Source organism: Periplaneta americana, chromosome 15, assembly GCF_040183065.1.
Source record: "Periplaneta americana isolate PAMFEO1 chromosome 15, P.americana_PAMFEO1_priV1, whole genome shotgun sequence".
NCBI classification, from domain to species: domain Eukaryota; kingdom Metazoa; phylum Arthropoda; class Insecta; order Blattodea; family Blattidae; genus Periplaneta; species Periplaneta americana.
The window spans coordinates 101,237,014-101,259,312 of record NC_091131.1 but is presented as its reverse complement, the minus strand read 5'-3'; the positions used below and the strand labels follow the sequence as shown (position 1 = coordinate 101,259,312).

General features: G+C 35.8%; 2 protein-coding genes across 3 annotated transcripts in view; both read left to right on the top strand.

Annotated features, from left to right (window-relative positions):
* The window catches only part of LOC138715218 (receptor-type tyrosine-protein phosphatase S-like), a 476,906-nt gene that overhangs the window by 80,676 nt on the left and 373,931 nt on the right, over nucleotides 1–22,299 (top strand). The window lies entirely within an intron of this gene.
* LOC138715220 (receptor-type tyrosine-protein phosphatase F-like) overlaps nucleotides 1–22,299 on the top strand; it is a 222,076-nt gene that overhangs the window by 94,312 nt on the left and 105,465 nt on the right. For both annotated transcript variants that reach the window (XM_069847908.1, XM_069847907.1), the window contains exons 6-7: nucleotides 3,136–3,361; nucleotides 19,581–19,768. In XM_069847908.1, the coding sequence (XP_069704009.1) occupies nucleotides 3,136–3,361; nucleotides 19,581–19,768 (414 nt within the window). The remainder of the gene's footprint in view (nucleotides 1–3,135; nucleotides 3,362–19,580; nucleotides 19,769–22,299) is intronic.

Genomic DNA, 22,299 nt, shown 5'->3' with positions numbered 1-22,299 from the left:
CGCTTACCGCGTTTTTGTTCTGTGCGGAAAACATGCAAATACGCACGATCTCGCACAAAAGTCTTTGACATATTACATAATGGAGTACGTACTATTGTTGGGTAAAGTTCTAATACAATAAGAAAATCATAATACTGTAGATAGCAACTGTATATAAGTTAAAAATTAGAGTACCCTCGTAATGTATAGTCGATGTAAAAACGCGGTTAACACATGGTTTCTTGAAGAGCGTCTTATCGGGGTTTATCATAATTCAGTAAAACCTCGTTAATTCGGACCCCGATAAGCCGTGCTTAATGACTAGTTTGGAAAAATTAAAGAACCTTGTTTTAAGACTTACTTTTATACATCAGAACTGTAGCATCACAGTAATTATAGTATTACACCTATAGTATAAAAAGTAAAGAAAATCTATCAAGTTTCTTCAGAGTAATTAAACTATACAAACAGCGGACCACCTTACTCTTGTTCCCTTGGAAAGTAAATTTATAATTTTTGTAGCATATTTTGACATTTTGTATACTTATATTTTAAAATAGAATTAATTAAAATTGATTAAATTAAATTAATTTTATATTAGTGTTAACTAATTAAGCTAATGTTATTAGAAGAAAATTAATTTTTGTTTCTTTAATAATTCAAGGCCATCAGAGTTTGAATGATCTTTAACTTATTAACTAAAAAAAATAAATAAGTGTTGGCACCGGTATCCACATTAATGAGATGGATGAGCCTGCCGATTCTTGCACAGTTGTTTTTAAGCTGGTAAGCTTAAGTCGGAGATCGTCACTTACATCGAGTCGATTTCGGTAGCCTACTTTGTTTTTATTAGAGTTAGTGATGAAAACCCTTTCTCACACAGATACGTAGAAGCAAATTGAATCATAAGTTCTAAAGCACCATTCTACAGTTCACTGTATTCTCTTTTCACTTGTGATGAGGTCCAGAAATTAACCATACCTTCCGCTTCCAATTTCATTTTAAGTCCGGTCTCATTCGAGAGTTCAATTAACTGTTCTCTTTCACTCAATGAAAGTTTGCTAGTTTTAATATCGCAATGAAAGTGTTCACGAACCCATCAAAATTAGTCATATTTACTTGGAAAATAAGTTTCAAATTGTGACCTCAGAATTATATTATTGGTGTATGACGTACAGTACGTGACCGTTTCAATGTGCAGACTGGTTGTCGACAAAACTATTAAGACAGTTATAAATACATGAAAAGGTTCAGTCCTCTATTATGAATTCGGCTGTCCACACCTGTGGAGTAACGGTCAGCGCGTCTGGCCGCGAAACCAGGTGGCCCGGGATGAATCCCGGTCGGGGCAATTTACCTGGTTGAGGTTTTTTCCGGGGTTATTCCTCAACCAGATACGAGCAAATGCTGGGTAACTTTCGGTGTTGGACCCCGGACTCATTTCACCGGCATTATCACCTTCATATCATTCAGACGCTAAATAAACTGAGATGTTGATACAGCGTCGTAAAATAATCCAAAAAAAATGAATTCGGGTGGTCCCTGGCAGGATTACAAGCGTGACGCCAGATGTGCATTCATAGTGCTTTAAATCCCGCTTTTGTTGTTTAAAGTAGAGTGGGAAGTCGGTAGACGGATAGGGTAATAAATTTCATGAAATATAAGTACTGGGAGAAAAAGTGAAAGGCGATTGTCATGTGTAATTTCCAAACTCTGAGATTTTCAGCTATAGAGTGATACCGGTACGCAATTCGTTTGAATTTTATTTTTTCTTGTGTCTTTTTTGAAGGACCACAAGGGCAGACCTCGACGACCACAGGTGGTCCGCGGACCATAGTTTGAGAAACGCTGGTGTAGTGTATTAATACTCCATAATAAACGTGTTTTCTTGCTATAAACGGAGTTTTAATGCACTTTCTACTGTTCTTTTAGTTATTTCAGTTAATTCGAACTTTCGTTAAACCCGTCAACTTATTCCCCAGTTAGGATTAACGAGGTTTTACTGAAATAATAATAATAATAATAATAATAATAATAATAATAATAATAATAAACTTTTCTCCATGCGCCTCTATACTACTTTATTTACGACTACACTCCTGATTATTATTATTATTATTATTATTATTATTATTATTATTATTATTATTGGCACTACATTATCTTTTCCTGAAGTCATATACGCAGGGTGCGCATTAAAGGGGGGATGGAGGGATTCCCCCCCCCCCGGTTGAAAAGTTATCCCCCTCTCATAAATTCATATTAACATCCCTGCCAGGGATAACTTCTATCCCCCCTAACAATATATATATATATATATATATATATATATATATATATCGTCGGTTTCTTGGTAAAAGTGACCAAGTCACATTCCAAGGCTTCCAAGCATTACGAAAATTTAGGACATAATTTTATATTAAAAACTAATAATATAGCATATTTACCTTCATCTAACATCTAAAGAAGTAAAGTTATCTTTGGATGGATCATTAAACCTTTAAATGCTTTTTTCCAACAATTTTGCATTTTGGACTTGGTCACTTTTACCAAGAAACCGACGATATATATATATATATATATATATATATATATATATATTTTAATACGAGTTATTTTATAAAGTAAGGAAATAAAATAATATTGATGTATTATCATCACTGGCAAACTGACAATTATCAATAACTTAGGAATTACACATCTTATTAAGCCTGCCCATGGATATAATTATTAAAATAATCAAAATGCATGACAAGCAACTCAGTGCGATCAAGCGTTGAACAGTATCGAATGAGGATAATAATAATAATAATAATAATAATAATAATAATAATAATAATAATAATAATTTTATGTATGGTATTCTCTATCTAGGATTCTATCTCCCCTCATCAGAAATCTTAATTCGCACCCTGCATATACGTCTGTCAGGTGTGCGTGTGCGTGCGTGCACGCGCAGAATATTTTTGTGCGGTATAGAATAAATATTTCACATCAGAAGATAGACTTTTCGGTTGATTTACAAAGATCAACACTGTGGATCTGTGGAAATATTAATTACTTGTGCCATCTTACAAAAGTAATTCATTGTTTTACTTTCAGTTACGGTATCTTTAAATGTTTTTCAAAATGTTAATCCAAGCATTTCATCCATAGGTAAGACTGGTCGGTGCAGACAAGTGGATTCATGTGACAGTAAGCTTTAGTAGAGGCACTGGATACGACAACTACTCAGTATACAGAAGCTATACAGATTTATATGTGAAGTTAGCGAAGACAAGTGAAGTCATTCTCTATTACAGAGATTGGAATCCTACAATAATTCCGAAGTTTTTAAATGTGCGGAGTGACTCGACAGCAGCATACTTCCGAATTCATAATTGTGAGTATATTTAAGTGATCTTAAATAATGCATGGTGATCTATTATTTTATTTTGCTCATATATTTTTACACATTTTAGTGTAAGTTGGAGAAAATTTTCTTCAGTTTTAACTCTATAATATAGAGCCATCATTTTACCTGGGCCTGCCTGCTGACACTCCAATTTCCTTGTGGTCATTAGTCAGCGGATCAATACACACACATTCTTATGCATTAAGATCATCAAATGAACGGACAAGACTAACTTAGTACCATTACTTTGCAAATTAAAATTGTGAACGTGCGTAACATTACTTACCTTTTCAAAGAAATTGTTGAAATTGTTCTCATTGTTCTTGGAGACAGTTGTTGTAGCGTCATAACAAATGTTCATTCATACGAGTACGTTGCAACTCTGCTCTCGAAGTGCATGCTATTTCTTCTCTATGTTATTTTGAAGTTCATGTAATGTTCGGGGATTTGGTTTATACAGCCTGTCTTTTAAAGTGTCTCACGAATGAAAATCGCAGGGCGTTGTTAGGTCTGGGGATTGATCAGGCCACAGTCATGGGCGCTGGCAGGGGGGTGCAAGAGGGTGCAATTGCACCCCCTTGGAAATTAGTAGGCTATGGATGGGATGAAACTGCTGAAATAGGAAATCATAAATGTTTTAAAATATAAAATTTCAAGCACAAAATAAATTTTATTTTCAAATATTAAATTTGCAAAAATTATTTATCACCGTACATTTTAATGCATATAAATACACAATATTATTTTAGGAAATCCACTATAAGAAAAGAAAGTCAATTTTGGAATAAGAATTTCAGTCGTGTAGGTTGCAGTCCAAATTCATTTGTTACATTGTCGATAAATTCAGCGTCCTCTTGCACTCTTTTTCTATGAATTCTGAGTGTGCACAACCACTTAGCCTCTTGTCGCCCATTATTATAGATCAATTCAATGTTTTGACTCGATGTAACGTACTAAATGAGAGTTCGATGGCACTTGTCGCTGAAAGAGTTAGACCAATTTTTATAGCGTCTGCTACAGACGGTAAAATGGTGTTGCTTCCCAAATCATATCCGCATACTCAATCAGGGTTGTTGGCTCGTCTTAATGTGCCATTGTGCTATAATTAAAAAAAAAAAAAAAAAACATTACGAATCGGCTCGTTTTTCAGATGGCGTTACGTTGCAAACAATTATAGCATAGACAAAAAAATATTATAGCGTGCTGAGCAGTGACGTCGCCAGGATAAGAGCAAGGGGAGTGCGGATGGGGTGCGAGCTGTAAAAATGTGGTACACAAAAAATCCAAGATGTTCTTTCATGCACTTGCGCGCATACTATACATCTGTTTATTATTATTATTATTATTATTATTATTATTATTATTATTATTATTATTATTACTAGCCGTACACGTGCGCTCCGCTGCACCCGTTAGAAATAAATATAAAGTAATTACATAATTAAAATACGACGTTTGATCCAGGGAACATTCGATTAATATGTTACTTAATTTAAATTGCATTGAAATAATTAAAATGCGATCATTTTGATTCAGAGACCACTCATTTCGTGCAATGACAATTCCTTTAACATGTTTCCTATTTGTTATTACATGCAATCATAGTTTAATGAAGATTGACATATCATTTAGTTTTAATGTGTAAACTTTATATTACTTGCTATATGTTTCCATTGAATTATGGTAATAACTTAATTTTAACCATTGTTTTCTACGTCTACAGTAAATGGCGCTTGGCCCACTATGGTTCTGAACCCTTCAAATAACTTAAATAGTGATACAGCATATATAGTGGTATTTAATTATATTTGTTTCTCACGAAAATGTAAGAATTCACGATCTCCTATGTACCATTGCCATGGAATGAATAAATGCGTTATTTTTTCCTACTCAAAAATTTTATATTTTTGCACATAGGAGTTACTGCAGGAACAATAACGCTATAATCTGAGGCGGCGGTGAAAATGTATTGTATTGTTACTTTAAAAGTCTTGTATGTCCTTAAATATCAGTCCTATCAAAATTTTGCAAAGAATAAAACTTATCGAAAATATCTTTAAAGAAACTTTTGTTATGTAACATTTTTCACGAAAATTAATAATAAGGGATATATTTAGATTTATTTAATTCAACCCTCCTTATAATCCCCCCTTTTAAATGAAGTATTTTGAATGCCATATAGCATATAAGTTACAACGAACTTAATTTATATTCCAATTTTCATATAAATCGGTTCAGCCATTATCGCATGAAAAGGTAACAAACATCCAGACAGACATACATACGAACAAAAATTTCAAAAAAGCGATTTTCGGTTTCAGGATGGTTAATTATACATGTTAACACCAATTATTTTTAGAAAATCGAAAATTGCCAGAAAAATTTTGGCTACAGATTTATTATTAGTATAGATTATTATTATTATTATTATTATTATTATTATTATTATTATTATTATTATTATTATTATTATTATTATTATTGCTCATCACATCCATACGATACACTATGGGACGTAGTTTTTTCACATCCAAGAAATTGTTTTAGTTCTTCAAAATAATTTATGCCTAGCATTTTATTAATAAATTGCCCTTTGGGGTGCGGAAAGGGGTGCTCCGATTTTTTAAGGGGTGCTTGCGCACCTTTTGGTATACTTGGCTCGGAAACATGACGGCCTCTCTTCTTGGAATTGGTAATCTTTCATAAACCCCCATCCTCTACTCAACCCCTAGCCGCGTGGCAGAAATACAATAGATCCCAGCATTGCCAAATCTAGTAGTCATTGATTCTACCTGTTGGGTTTCACCCATTCTCAGTGTCTTAGTCGACGTGTTGTTTTATACCGTTGTGCGCTTCAATGTGTCTAATTAATTTTGTGTCCAGCGCAACATTCTTAATTAAGTATAAAATTCTGGAACTTCAATAACATGAGAATTTAACACTTATTATAGAAGTCTGCATTTTTTTGTTTATTTAGGCAAAACATGTTAGTGAAAATATAAATATAAAGTGTTTTTAAAATAAGTTTGTTCATTTTTATACCAATTTTGTTTTAGTAATTATAAATTAAGGTATATTTACAAAGATAATATTGTCTTTCTGAAAATCGCAGTTTGAAAAACGTTCGCAAATCGCAATGACTTCAAGAATTGGCAACTCGGCTAAGGGTTTATCCCTTGCGCGTGCCTGCAGTTAACTGGTGAAGGGGATGAGGGAAGGTCGTCATGTTTTCGTGCGAAGTATACCCCCCTAGCGACGTCCTTGGTGCTGAGTCTCTCTGTAGCGAAAGCTGTGCGCACAGTGAATGTTGACGGAGGTTAAAATACCCTTAGGCTTAAAGCGAATGACGTATATTTTCCAGTATTAGCACGAGAAACCGGTCAACAGTGCTCTATTTTCCCAGTAGAACCCCGAACCTGGGGTTGGTTGGAAGCATCAGTAGTAGTGAGTGAAATATTCTTGATTTGTCAGCAATTATATGAGCTGATGCCGAACTTACAATTACGTTTAAAAACAATGAATGTTTAAAAGTGACTTCATTCTACAGTATATAATTTGTAGATATACTTTTTCCTCTCAGAATTCAAGTTGAATGGCATTAATGCCTTACGTTATAACAGGTATTATACAATGAATTCAATGTGATTATTAAGGCTAACAAATATATTATATTATATTCTTTTTTATCTTCTTGCGTTTTACTATTAGTGCTATTCTGTGGATTGAAATGGACTCAGTCAAGAGTTTAACTAATCCATTCCCTATGAGAAATATGGAAGAAAAAATTGAAGTGAAACGGTTGGAAAGGCCTATACTTAATTTGATTATAAATCAGAAAACAAAAGGCGGGAAAAACGGTGTGCACAAAAGGAAATTTCACAGGATAGGATATGACAACAGTTGGATATGTGGTAATGAAGATACTAAACCTTCTTAAGGGATTCCATGTCCTAGGATTGCATCACTGCACTTGCTATGCTATCGATTGAGAAGAAGATTGTGTCTGGCATAGAAGGATTCAACATCAGAATAACAGAGAAATTCTGCAGTAGGAAGAAGCGTAGTATGAACTTAATTTTCGACATTAGGTTAGTTGCATGTTATTACATTTTATGTATGTGTATGATCAAGCTGTAGCACACTAGCACACCGGCTGCTCCTGGATATACGCCCCACTAAATTTATTTTCTATACGTCTAACTTTGTGTTCGTGTGGTGTTGATTATCCCCTAAGTCTGTTACCTGATCAGATAACAGTTTGAGATACATTTGAGTGATATTTAACAAATACCGTAGTTACGTTAATGGACTATTTTAGCACAATACCGTCTGTCCTGTATTATGCCTACATAACTACATACTGTGTAGGATATAAGAACGACATTTTTACGAGTGATATCAAGTAACAAGTAACTTCATGCTATTTTTATTTAATAATTGTACGAAACACAAGTATCCTAATGCCACATTTATCGATTTACAGTCGTCAAACTTTTTAGCATCTTGCACAGTAAAAAAAGAAAGTTTTAACTTGCGTGCCTTCTTTGCTACTTCCCGTAGAGCTTTCTTATTGCACGTGCACAGGATTGTTTATAATCAGTAATCACTAATCAACATCTACGGGTCAACTTATTCTTGAATTATGCACATGAAATATAATAATTTTGGTAAATAATTAATAGGAATTTATTAAAAATGGAAACAAAAAATTTTAGTCTACTTTCACTCAAAATAAAAATGCGTGATTTTTCATTGCGTAGATTTAATAAGCAATTGAGATGACAAAGCCCACACCAAAGGAAAACAAATGTCTCCGGAGAGAAGTTTTTACTATCTGCAGAATAAAGTATCATCATCATCATCATCATCATCAGCAGCAGCAGCAGCAGCACTACAGCCCGGGTCGAGCTTCGGCTTCTTTCAGGATCCTTTGCCATGTGTCCCTATCCTTGGCCACCGTCCACCAGTTTTTAATTCCAAGCTTTCTGATGTCATTCGTGATACAGTCTTCCCACCGAAGTCTAGGTTGTCCAACTCTCCTCTTCCCTTCAACCTTGTACTCCATAACTTTCTTCGGTATCTCATTCTCTTCCCGCCTCCTGACATGTCCTGCCCATCTTAGTCTGGAGATCCTAATTGAACGTATAATGTCGGAAGATTTGTATCTTGGTGTATATCATGTCTAAAGTTCTACCGGCTTTATTATAGAAGAGTAATCACTAGAGATGGAATAATTCCTTCGTAAACAAGATAACAGCATAATCATGACGTCAGAGGGAGAAGGTTAGAGTGTACAGTCTCGTTTCAATCCTCCCAAGTGAACAGTATGGTAGATACAGAGTTAAGTTACGTATCGTACGTATAGTGCAGTTTTATTAAGATGGAACAAGCAATATCACGTATTTCCAAATTCAATGTGCTTGTAGAGGAATTTGGAAGTCAACATTTCACAGTAAAAAGGTAAAAATACTATGTAAGTTGTCTAAGATAAAAGGGATTAAAACGTCAGAACTAAAACGTCACTGCAATTCTATAAAATATAGGGAACATGTTAATTTGTCAGCACGCAAAGACAGTGAAGAAGCATTTTTAGCCACACAATCTAATTTTTTTCATGAATTATGTGAAATGATGGTATCTGATATTTCGTCTTATAATAAATAAAAAATAAAAAATGAATAAATAAATGCATAAATAAATTAGTGTGTAAATAAGTATATAAATATTTGAGTGAGTAAATAAATAAGTAAATGAATAAATAAAACTGAAAATCCTAACTTCACAAACTTCATTTAAAAACTACAAAAATTGAGATCTCCCAAGTTGAACAGCTCTTAACTAACAGTATTTATCTAAATGTTATGAAGTCATTTGGAATCAACAAATTTTCCAATGTCAGATGCCCTAAAACATGTAGAGAACGTATTTGAAATTAATAACATCTTCAAAACCAATTTCAGAAAAAGTGCAGCATAAATTAAGAAAAGCATCCTGGAGAAAAATCTTTGTTATTCTGCAGTGTGTGGTATTAGAAATGTTTTGCAAGATCGCAAAAAAAGAAAACAAGAAAGGCAAACTAATGACGATGTGCAGTATTTTAAATAACGTTCGTGTGATAATTTAGAATGGAATAGGCCTATTATGCCATTCTAATCTATGTAGGATTTGGTTCATTTCTACTGTACCAGAAGTCACAGTTTCAATTCAGTCATAAGTAAATTACTTACCTACGTTAGATAATTTCAGTTTAGATGTTCCGCATAGTGTGCAAGTTTTATGTTTAACTATGCTTGATCTTCATACCTGAAACCTCCGTTTGTTTACATCTCAATGCTAAGCACAGCTCACAGTCAGTCACACTGTACGGTTGATGAGCAGGCAACTTCACGTCGTTGGTAGCAAATGTTCCCTCTCTAATCATCACATACTCTTATCACATGCTGGTAAGGTTGTCAGGTTTTCGAATACAGATAAGGGGTAGTTGCAACATTTAACTCGAGGATCTTTTAAGAGAGATAGAAATATATGAGCATTCACTTAAGAGGATTTTTTAAAATTCTACTTGGTTATTTAACGACGCTGTATCAACTACTAGATTATTTAGCGTCGATGGGATTAATGATAGCGAGATGATATTTGGCCGACATTTGCCTTATGGTTGGGGAAAACCTCGGAAAAAACCCAACTACCTAACCAGCCCAAGCGGGAATCGAACCCGCGCCCAAACCCAACTCCGGATCGGCAGGCAAGCGCCTTAGCCGACTGAGCTACGCCGGTGGCTCTTAGGAGGATATATATTAAGTTAATGCATAAATGAGCACCATCTTAAGAGGATATAATATTAAGTTAATGCATAAGTTCGCAGGGTTTTTGTCCGTCTTCACGACATTGTGTTGTTAGATTGTTTATCGTTTGTCATTTGCAATTTGGAATGTTGTACTTGTAGATATGCCTTGAATTTTACGGATTTTGAAGAAAGTTTGTGCTATTTGTGGGCGAAAGCAGATGGAGTGTCAAGTGGAAGAAAACACACTCCCGACATATTCTTCTGTTTGAGTTTAGTAGACGAGAAAAGGCAGCGGAGGCGACTCGAAACATTTTTGCCGTGTACTGGGAGAATGCCATCTGAGAAAACATTGCAAGAAAGTGTTTAACACACAATACCTCGTACAAAAGTTAGTGTTTCTTCACAGAAGATGATATGCATCTGGTGGGATAAAGAAGGCGTTGTATACATTTTTAGGAATATAACCAGAATTGCTGACATTTATTGCCAACAACTCAGACGCCTTACGGCCGGAATTGAAGAAAAACGACTGGGATGACAGCATCAAATACTGCTGCTACACTATAAGGCACGCCCGCACTCCGCCAACATGACGAAAGCAGCTATCCAGGAGCTTGTTTGGGAGGTGATACCACATCCCCAATATTCTTTCCATCTTGCGTCCTCAGGTTTCAAACATTTCTGTTCTCCATCCAACAATATTCAAGGGAAGTCCTTTGATAACGAAGTTGCTTCACAGACTTGGCTTAACGACTTCTTTAACTCCAAACTATACTTCGTTCCATGTTTGACAGGAGATTAAATAGTGCCGGTAGAGAAAGAGAGAGAGAGAGGGGGGGAAGGGGAGGGGGAGGGGAAGGGGGAGGGAGAGAGAGAAAAGTATAATTGCTATTGAACCAACAGCAGAGATTTCATTCCATGTTTATCTAGAAGTAAAGCAGTCTGAAGCTTTTTACCTCCTTCCCAATTCAAGACCAGCGTGGAATGAGACCTCAGCAACACAATCAAAATACTACAGCTCTCAAAGTAGTGTGAATATCAGCAAGATGATGGCAGGACATGATGAAAGATGTACGATACAACATTTTTCAGCCGAAAACTCAGTTTGGTCAAAAACGGACTTAAGCGTTATTCTAGGCAGCCATTTAAATGATCACTCAGGACTTAAATTAGGAGGTTTGATAGTTTCCACGCCCATAGTTTCTTTTTACTAATGGCGGTTACTTAAATGTTCATTATGCACTAGTATGAATCAATCAATGTTCCCGTCATTCCATTGTGGAACATAGGGCTCTCAGAAAACTCTCCGTCTGATTCTGTTTCTTGATCTCTTTCCACTGCTTTTTCACTTGTTGGAAGACAGTTGTCATTAAATTTGAGATTTGCGAAGTCAGACCCGGCCAGTGGTGATAAAATTCTTAGCATATTTTTCTTCGAAGAGAAGTGAAGCTAAGAGGCCCATTTGTTCTTTTACTGGGTTATTTTACGACGCTGTATCAACATCTCAGGTTATTTAGTGTCTGAATGACAGGAAGGTAATAATGCCGGTGAAATGAGTCCGGGTTCTAGCACCGATAGTTACCCAGCATTTACTCATATTGGGTTGAGGGAAAACCCTGGAAAAAACCTCAACCAAGTAAATTGCCCCGACAGGGCCACCTGGTTTCGCTGTGAGACTCGCTGATCGTTACTCCACAGGTGTGGGCGCCCAGGTTGTAGATTTACGGCATGTAAAGGAACTTTGTAGCGGTCGGTCGTCGTTGGGGGTCGCCATATCTGCGACGGTCGTCTGTCGTCGTCGTTGCTGGTGCCCACGACGCCTTTCCTTGCCCTCGGCTGCCACCTCAGTCGTATATGGAAAGTATCTCAAGGATGGCACGTCGATGTCAATAATTAACAATATACCACTGATTAATTTGGGCGCCAGCCTCCTCGAGATTACTCCGGTAGAGGTATGAGATTCCCAGGTCAGCTGCAAAAATGGTCGGGACATGGGGTTTGGGAGACGTGCTCGTAGGTTGAAATGATGTAGGCGCACACCAGAAGTTGTTGGTAAGAACTATGAAAACATTTATTATTATTATTAAGTGTTCGTTTCAGGTTAGCAGAAATGCGCGTCCAAGTGTATAATATCTCGCTCTCACTTCCCGCAAGTTGGTATACTAATTTCTGAGTTCACGTAATTATATCTTTTGTTCTATAAAACACCAGTAATATAACGGACAGTTGATAACGTGATGAGAGGAAAGAATTCAGACTTATAATAATAATGCAACACACGACTTCTTACTACACCCACTAAAAAATTCTAAGTCCGTAAATTGTTATACTTCCGAGTTAGGTTTGCCGAGAATATGTGGAGTGCAACTTCTCCGTACGCGTTCTATATGCCTTCTGTCTATCTGCCAAATCTATCCCCTACTTTCAACCACCAAACATAGAATTTCGCCCTCCTATCTATATATCACGTGTCTCTATTAAGAATCCTGATTGGCCATGATTACACTTACGTCACTTAAGACGCGTTCTTCAAAAATTGTTCGTTAACTAGAACATCCCCTTACTTCCGGGGTTCTGACAATTCTCTGACATATACCAGATCATCTCTTTTGGAACCTGGCTTGGCGTCATCTTACTGACCACCCGCAGGCAAAGTCCATACATTCCCTCATCAGTCAACTCCACGCCTGGACACATGTTTCCTGTCCGCCTAGCTTCCTTTCGGCCTTCCTGTCCACCTGTTACTTCCGTCTCAGATTTTGAAACTAACTTACACGTCCGCGCATCCTATCCATATAAGAATATTAACACGAAATACTAATCTAATGAAAATCTCCTCATCCTATACGAGGAACCGTCTCAAATGCCCTCTCATAACAAAGAATATTCCCAAGGGAATATTTGTTGTTATGAGACGTCCCATAAAATACCTTCGCTACTAGTCTCCGGTGTCCCCTAATTAGTCACACTTGGATACACCTTTTGCTATGCTTATAAACAATGTACAAATTTACACTTACAATTAGTACATATTTACAACTATTCACATGTATGAATCTATATACACACCTCACGCCTGCTTACATCTCACACGCCAGTTTAACTGATTTCTACCTGACATATATACAGCATCCAATCGTAACATTCAGGGCACATCCGAATACAATGGCGCTCTCTCACTCACATTCATGATCGGTTCCTTGATACATACTTAAACTCATAACATAGAAATAAGAATTATGAACCACAATAAAAAAAATATGCTAAATAATACATAATACATTTTAAAATACCAATTAACCCTTTATATCATACTTCATACATTATCTGCAACCCTTGAAAACACATTTACGTCCATAAAACCGAAATAATTATTAACCAGAATCAAAATTATACTAAACGATACATAATACTTCTGAAATACTAACTGCCTCTATTTATCATATCTCATACACAAGCTGCAACCTTGAATACACATCTCGAATAACGTCCCCTCAATATAGAGGACAACTTTATGTCTCGAACTAAAAATGATGGTCTGGTACTTAATATTGATTCTAAAAAAATGGATACATATTCAAATCGAATCATTCAACCTCTACAAATAAATGAACATAAATGAAGTTAATTAAAAAAAATATTCTATCATTATTATTAATCATTATTAATTCTTATTAATATCATCTTTAAATTATTGCCACAGGGAATACTACTTATCGCGTGATCTTATAAGAAAACACACACAAAAAAAAAAAACAACTAATTCTGAAGGTGGCAAAAAGAAAACAAAAGTAACAAAAAATTTTCCCAAGGTTAACATTTTCAGCACTGAAATCAGTTCTTGGTTCTAGTTGCTTATACCGCTCAAGTACTACATGCACAAAACAAACACATTCTTATTTTTTTATATATATATAATTAAAATCATATTATTTTCAACTTTACACAAATTCTCGTCTATTAACCTGGTACGTCGCCTGGATGTCTATCATGAATCGGATCGTCATTCTCCGAATGGGATCGTCTGCGGCCTTCCTCATAGGTCATTGTGCCATTCTTAAATTGACAATTTACACGTGGAGACACACTTCTCCTCACATTAAATCTACCAGCATGCTTCCACTTAACTTTTTCTCCTCCTGCAGAAAAATGAGGCCTCCAATAGCCCTTCCTATATTCACTCCTTTGATCGTCGCAGTATCGCTTTGTACCATTGTTAGAAAATCGGTCATTATTGTAGGGTTGTAAACCATGACCGCCAGCACTGTGTGGCCGATCCCTGCTCCAACCGTCATTATGGTTATTGCTATTGTACCCTCTGTGGGGTGGGAAGGCTTCTTCTGCCCTCCGCCCCATGTTTGTGAAGGTTTTCACATCCTCTTTCACAAGTCCACTATAGCTCCCAAACTCATCAAACTTTTCGATTACTCTATTTACTTGCTCCTTGAATGCTCCATAACTTTCTAACACCTGGCTCTCTAGACTGATACTATTCTCGGTTAACCTATACTCCAATTCATTATTATTCTCATCGAGATTATCGTCCAATCCATTAATATCCATATTTATATTACTTTCCACCTCATTATTATTTTCGGCTACCTTAATATTCAATTCCTCAGTATTCTCATTAATATCCTCAGCTAATTTACTCTCCACTTCATTACTATTCCCTGCTATCTTATTATTCAATCCATTAATATTCTCGGCTAACTTATCTTTCAGTTCAGTACTATTTTCATCTAGTTTCTCATTCAACTCATTAATATTCACAGCTAATTTAATTTCCACTTCATTACAATTCGCAGCTAGTTCATTACTCAATTCATTAATATTCTCAGCTAACTTATCTTTCAGTTCAGTACTATTTTCATCTAGTTTCTCATTCAACTCATTAATATTCACAGATAATTTAATTTCCACTTCATTACAATTCTCAGCTAGTTCATTACTCAATTCATTGATATTCTCAGCTAACTTATATTTCCGTTCAGTACTATTTTCATCTAGTTTCTCTTTCAACTCATTAATATTCACAGCTAATTTAATTTCCACTTCGTTACAACTCTCAGCTAGTTCATTACTCAATTCATTGACATTCTCGGCTAACTTATCTTTCAGTTCAGTACTATTTTCATCTAGTTTCTCATTCAACTCATTACAATTCACAGCTAATTTAATTTCCACTTCATTACTATTCTCAGCTACCATATTATTCAATTCATCAATCTTCTCTTCTAATTTATTATCCGATTCATTACAATTCTCATCTAGATTATCTCCCAATTCATCAATATCCACAGCTAATTTATTTCTCACTTCATTACTATTCTCGGCTATCTTATTATCCAATTCACTAGTATCCACAATTAATTTACTTTCCACTTCATTACTATTCTCGGCTACCTTATTATTCAATTCACTAATATCCTCAATCAATTTACTTTCCACTTCATTACTATTCTCGGCTATCTTATTATTCAATTCACTAATATCCACAATTAATTCACTATCCACTTCATTACTATTCTCAGCTATCTTATTATCCAATTCACTAGTATCCTCAATTAATTTACTTTCCACTTCATTACTATTCTCGGCTACCTTATTATTCAATTCACCAATATCCTCAATTAATTTACTTTCCACTTCATTACTATTCTCAGCTATCTTATTATCCAATTCACTAGTATCCTCAATTAATTTACTTTCCACTTCATTACTATTCTCGGCTACCTTATTATTCAATTCACTAATATCCACAATTAATTTACTCTCCACTTCATTACTATTCTCAGCTATCTTATTATCCAATTCACTAGTATCCTCAATTAATTTACTTTCCACTTCATTACTATTCTCAGCTATCTCATTATCTAATTCACTAATATTCACAATTAATTCACTATCCACTTCATTACTATTCTCAGCTATCTTATTATCCAATTCACTAGTATCCTCAATTAATTTACTATCCACTTCATTACCATTCCTATTATTCAATTCATTAATATTCTCTTCTATTATATTTCCCAATCTATTATAGCTCTCGTTCATTATATTTCCTAATTGCCCAATTTGCTCTTGATATACTTTATGATCTTCAGCAAGTCTGTTCTCCAATTTAATCCCCTTTTCTATCAATTGGTTAATCTTACTTAATATTAGCTCTATCGTACTGTTCGTCATTCCACTATCCGAGTCTTGTGACTTCTCTTTATCCTGACTAGGACTCGTCCCCGCTGTAGTCTCCATTTTTTTACTTCTAGTCTGGCTCTTTAGCAACATGTAATATATAATATATCCTCAACAATTCCCCCGTAAAATCAAAAACAAAGTAAACCCTACAAAAATGAATTACACACATGTACATATATATGGACACAACAATTGAAATGAAACCCTTTATGCTTACGTATCGACGTCTTCTAGGTTACGCCTGGTTGATCGTCTCCCCCACCGTCCAACGTTGTTCTCAGCTGTTTGGGGTCTACATGGTGTTGTGGCTGTCGGTCGTTGACACTGCATGATACTGCGAACTGCTCTACTAACACTGCGTCGGCTGTCGGCCCTCGCGTCGATCCCCGCTGCGATCATTGTTGCCATCAGCCGTATTAACCCTGCGTCGGCTGTCGGCTCTCGCGTCGATCCCCGCCGTGGTCATTGTTGCCATCTCGAGCCCGACGTTGTTCATCTCGTGCCCGACGTTGTTCATCTCGAGCCCGACGTTGGGACGCCATATCTGTAGCGGTCGTCGTCGTTGTTGGTCGTCGTCCTCCCTCGGCTGCCAGCTCAGTCGTATATGGAAAGTATCTCAAGGATGGCACGTCGATGTCAATAATTAACAATATACACTGATTAATTTGGGCGCCAGCCTCCTCGAGATTACTCCGGAGAGGTATGAGATTCCCAGGTCAGCTGCAAAAACGGTCGGGACATGGGGTTTGGGAGACGTGCTCGTAGGTTGAAATGATGTAGGCGCACACCAGAAGTTGTTGGTAAGAACTATGAAAACATTTATTATTATTATTAAGTGTTCGTTTCAGGTTAGCAGAAATGCGCGTCCAAGTGTATAATATCTCGCTCTCACTTCCCGCAAGTTGGTATACTAATTTCTGAGTTCACGTAATTATATCTTTTGTACTATAAAACACCAGTAATATAACGGACAGTTGATAACGTGATGAGAGGAAAGAATTCAGACTTATAATAATAATGCAACACACGACTTCTTACTACACCCACTAAAAAATTCTAAGTCCGTAAATTGTTATACTTCCGAGTTAGGTTTGCCGAGAATATGTGGAGTGCAACTTCTCCGTACGCGTTCTATATGCCTTCTGTCTATCTGCCAAATCTATCCCCTACTTTCAACCACCAAACATAGAATTTCGCCCTCCTATCTATATATCACGTGTCTCTATTAAGAATCCTGATTGGCCATGATTACACTTACGTCACTTAAGACGCGTTCTTCAAAAATTGTTCGTTAACTAGAACATCCCCTTACTTCCGGGGTTCTGACAATTCTCTGACATATACCAGATCATCTCTTTTGGAACCTGGCTTGGCGTCATCTTACTGACCACCCGCAGGCAAAGTCCATACATTCCCTCATCAGTCAACTCCACGCCTGGACACATGTTTCCTGTCCGCCTAGCTTCCTTTCGGCCTTCCTGTCCACCTGTTACTTCCGTCTCAGATTTTGAAACTAACTTACACGTCCGCGCATCCTATCCATATAAGAATATTAACACGAAATACTAATCTAATGAAAATCTCCTCATCCTATACGAGGAACCGTCTCAACTTAGTTCATTAATGAGAGGGCTTCAAGTGAAACATTTAGTTCATGAATGAGAGGGTTTCAAGTGAAACATACTTACAATTCGTCAGAATACAAATTCAGAGGTATAGCAAAATGTGCCCATATTAGTGAGAAGTACACACTGTCTCAGCCGAATCGTGTGCTCTTTCTCGGTTAATTCGATCTCGTAACCACGGGAAGAAAAATACAGACCTATTTATTTGCAATTCTTGTGTGTACCTATTTCCAAATCTTGTACGTACGTACCTATTACCTGCTGAAACCAGGCAGACTGTTTTTCTTTTTCTGTTAATTATAGAATGATTCCGGATAATAAAAATGTCAATTTATGTAGACATAACTGGTAACAGTCCACCTGATCAGCCAGCCAGGTCACCCGATCTTAACCCTCGCGATTATTTTCTTTGGGGATACATAAAGTCTAAAATGTTATGAATAATTCACGAACATTATTTGATCAGCAAGAAAATATTAGAATATAAATTAGAAATATTACAGCAGATATTCTGCGTGTGAATGTAAATTTGCTCCAGATGATGGAATTTTGTATCGCACATTATGGATGGCATTTTCAACACCTTATGAATAGAAACCAGTAACTTTCATATACATATGATCAAAACCTGTGCAATAAGGAAATTGTACAGAAAGACACGAAGGCAGGCAAGTAAAAAAAAAAAAAAAAAAAAAAAAAAAAAACTTTTTTTTTTTTTTACTGTGCAAGATGCTGAAAAGTATGATGACCGTGAATCCATAAATGTGTCGTTAAAATACTTATTTGTGCTTCGTATGATGATTAAATAAAAGTATCATTGCGGTGGTTATAGGTCTGATTTAACTGGGGAGAGTTCCTGCTTTGACCAAGGCAGTATGTGTTCGTTAGACGCCACGCGACCATAGAGATTCACTGTAGATCAGTGGTCGACAAAGATTACGTCATATAAAATGAAGCCTTCAATACACAGCAAAGAGAAAGGTAGGAGAGGGAGGATACCAAGAATGTTAACGTTAAATGAACAAGTGATGGCTAAGGGGATAGAGATCATGCCTTACCACTGTGCCCTGCTTGAGTATTAAGGGATTGACGAAATACCGTCCACTGCTGTGGATATATACACAGGTGCATGAGAACACAGAAGGACGTGTGAAAAATTAAAAAATACACCTTGTGCGAGTATATAAGCTGTCAGTAATGTACTTCTACTTGATTGCATTAATTTTTATGTTGCATGCTGTGTATACAGGCCTGGGCATTATTAACTCGATTGAATCACTGCAGACCACCCCTTAACTCCCCACTTCACCTTCCCCAGCTGAGATAGTAATGGTTTGGTGCAATACGAGCACGCAGAAATGTCAGTGACGGATTGTATCAGGTGAGCATTATGAAATTTCGGCTCTTACTGGTCGCCTAAAATCCACCACTGATGCACAGAGCCTTACTGCATGTTTGTGTATAAAGTGGTGTAAGCAAAAAGGACACGGGCAGGAGTTTCTTTGTTCCTTTCATTTCCTGTTTTATGTCCAGGGCTGGTGTATAATAAATTGATGTTCAAAACACAGTTATTAATTATAAATGTTTTTCTTTTTAGACTCATTTAATTGGAATAGCAATGGTAATGAACTAGAGTATAACAAATTTACACCACGGTCGTCTGAATTGTGTGTGAGTCTTCTGTACTACACTACTAGTGCATCCACTCATCTGCAGTTAATCTTTTACTACAATAACATAGGAAACGGAAAGTGGGAACTGTTACAAGAAGTGAAACCTAGTCAGGTAAGCTCTACATAATCAAAATTATGACAACTAAAGATTGATAGTAGCAGAAACTAAATAATTAAACTAATTATGACTGTTTGAATACAGATGAAGAAATATAAAGGGTCCCATAAGTCACGCACCAAAGGGGAAAATGAACTTTAAAATATGTGTTCGAAGTGCTGACTATTTCTGTATAGACATATTCAGATGGATGACAGTGATCCGAAAAGACAAAAAAATTGGTAAAATCAGAGAGGCAAAATTATTTACGAAAATCATTTTAAAATTATTTTTAGAAAAAAATGAAGAGTTTTGCATGTTTTATAGTCAATATAAATGGTGTAATACTAGTATGACACAGTATAGAATTCTCGTAGAATATCTTTAAATTATACCATTTTATTAGGCTTCGGGTCCCTCCATACAGGAGAAAAGTAAAACTTCATATTATTATCTATATAGGCCTATTAGTATACATTATTTTCATACTACATGTTGCTATCGATTAACAAACAAAGAAACATAGCTTTTGAGTGGCCTAGAACATACCTTGCTAATCGGGTAGATCAGTTTTCTTTACAGAATCGCAAAACTTGATGATCATTCTAAAACAATTTGGTTTGAGCTAATCACTCAACAAATCAGGGGCATGACATGCATGTTACTATTGTTACCAGCGGTAAATAAAAAAAAATGAAAGTGAATTTATTATTTTAATAGTTAATCATAAGATTGAAAGCGTATTGACAGTGGCGATTCTAGATGCTTAAAACTGGGGTGGGGGGGAGGCAGATTAGAACGGAAAGCAAAGGATGTCCAAGTGCAAGAAAAATTTAAGGCTGGCCAAAGTGTATGCAAAATAAAAAAAAATCATGAAATTATAATTTCGCATTTATTCACAGAAACTTCTTATTTCACATTTTATTGTGAATTAGAAAACTACTGTAAGGTATGAAATTCCCACTCTAATGCACAAGTACGTGGTTACGTAGCATTTGGAAACTTTTCGAATTTGTCACGACTGCGAAAATTTACCATCTCTAATATAATTATTAACAACAAAAATATTCTTAGTGCCAAAAAGATCCCAGATAAGTAGCATCAAATTCTAGAGCAGCTAAGCTGTAAGGCTTAATAAGTTGTAAAATTTCAACAAAATTCGCTTTATTATTATCTATCATTATCGTCATCCGAAACAGTTTTGCGACGACCTCAAAGTCCAATGTCTTGCACAAAGTAACGCACCCGGGCCATTTTTGAAATCGCCGTGCCGCTACATTCACTTTTCAGAAAACTGTTCCATTTTAGTATTGAAGATTTATGACATTCACTATCAACATGCTTTGCAAGTATTTTTTCCTATTTTTTCCAATTACAAAATCCAGATTTAGTGAAAACATGTTCGGCATTGCTTGAATCAGAGAACGAAATGGCACCAAGGAAAACAGAAAGCTGCATATTTCTGCTCAGACTATTCAATGAATTTATACCTATCAAATCTTTTCCTGCTAAAACTTCTGTTCTTATTATACAATAACATTTGTTTGTTAACTGACTTACGTGGTTTGCATGGGCCATCATAGATCGATGCACCGATATCAAATGGTTCGTCTATATTAGAAACATTTTGCACTCATCTTTACGTCACGGAGTGGGGAAGATATCGATGCATTTATACCACATGGAGGTTTGTCTACATTACAAACATTTGAACTTGCATTTAAATCACAAAGTTGGGGGGAAAAGTTTAAGACATTTCGGTTCACTGGATCCACAAACACTTTCATCACGCTTGCTATTATCCTGGGGAAAAAAACTTCAAAACATTACTTTTTTTTTAGACAAAACGCTACTAATACAAGAACACTACTAACATCAGCGACTAATCATTTGCTACTGAAAACTGATACGAAACGACAGGTTATTTCTGTGATTGTTAGAGTACTTGACAGTCGACACTGTCAGATATACCATACTTGAATGCAGACAGTATTGTTGGTGTATAGAACTGTCTAAAAATGTGGAATATGGTGTGCATTTACTGGATGTACTATGCATGTTAATATTACGTTTAAACTTTACGATATTTCATTTGTTATATTTTTTAAACAGAATATATAAACTGTATATTGTATTGTTATTTTAATTCCAAAACCTCGTAACTCGCTGGGATGTCGATGATCACTTTTTGCGCATTCTTTATATTATATCCACATATCCATCTACTGACAAAGCAGTAAAGCTTAATTTAAAATATGTACTATGTACTCTAATTTTGATCTACTACGAAACCACTTAATTTATTTCTCTGTGAATACACTTTCAAAACGTGCAAAAAGTGAAAAATTGATATCGAACGAGTTACGAGGTTTTGAGTTAGGCTACAGTAACGATATATACGAGTAGAATAAATAAAACTTTAAAATTAATGTTAAATTAAATTCATTAGTTTGCTTTCTACCAAGTAAATGAACAATTTATTCAGCAATAATTAAGGAATTTTAAAATAATTATTTAATTAATACTGGGGACTGCCCCCCCCCCCG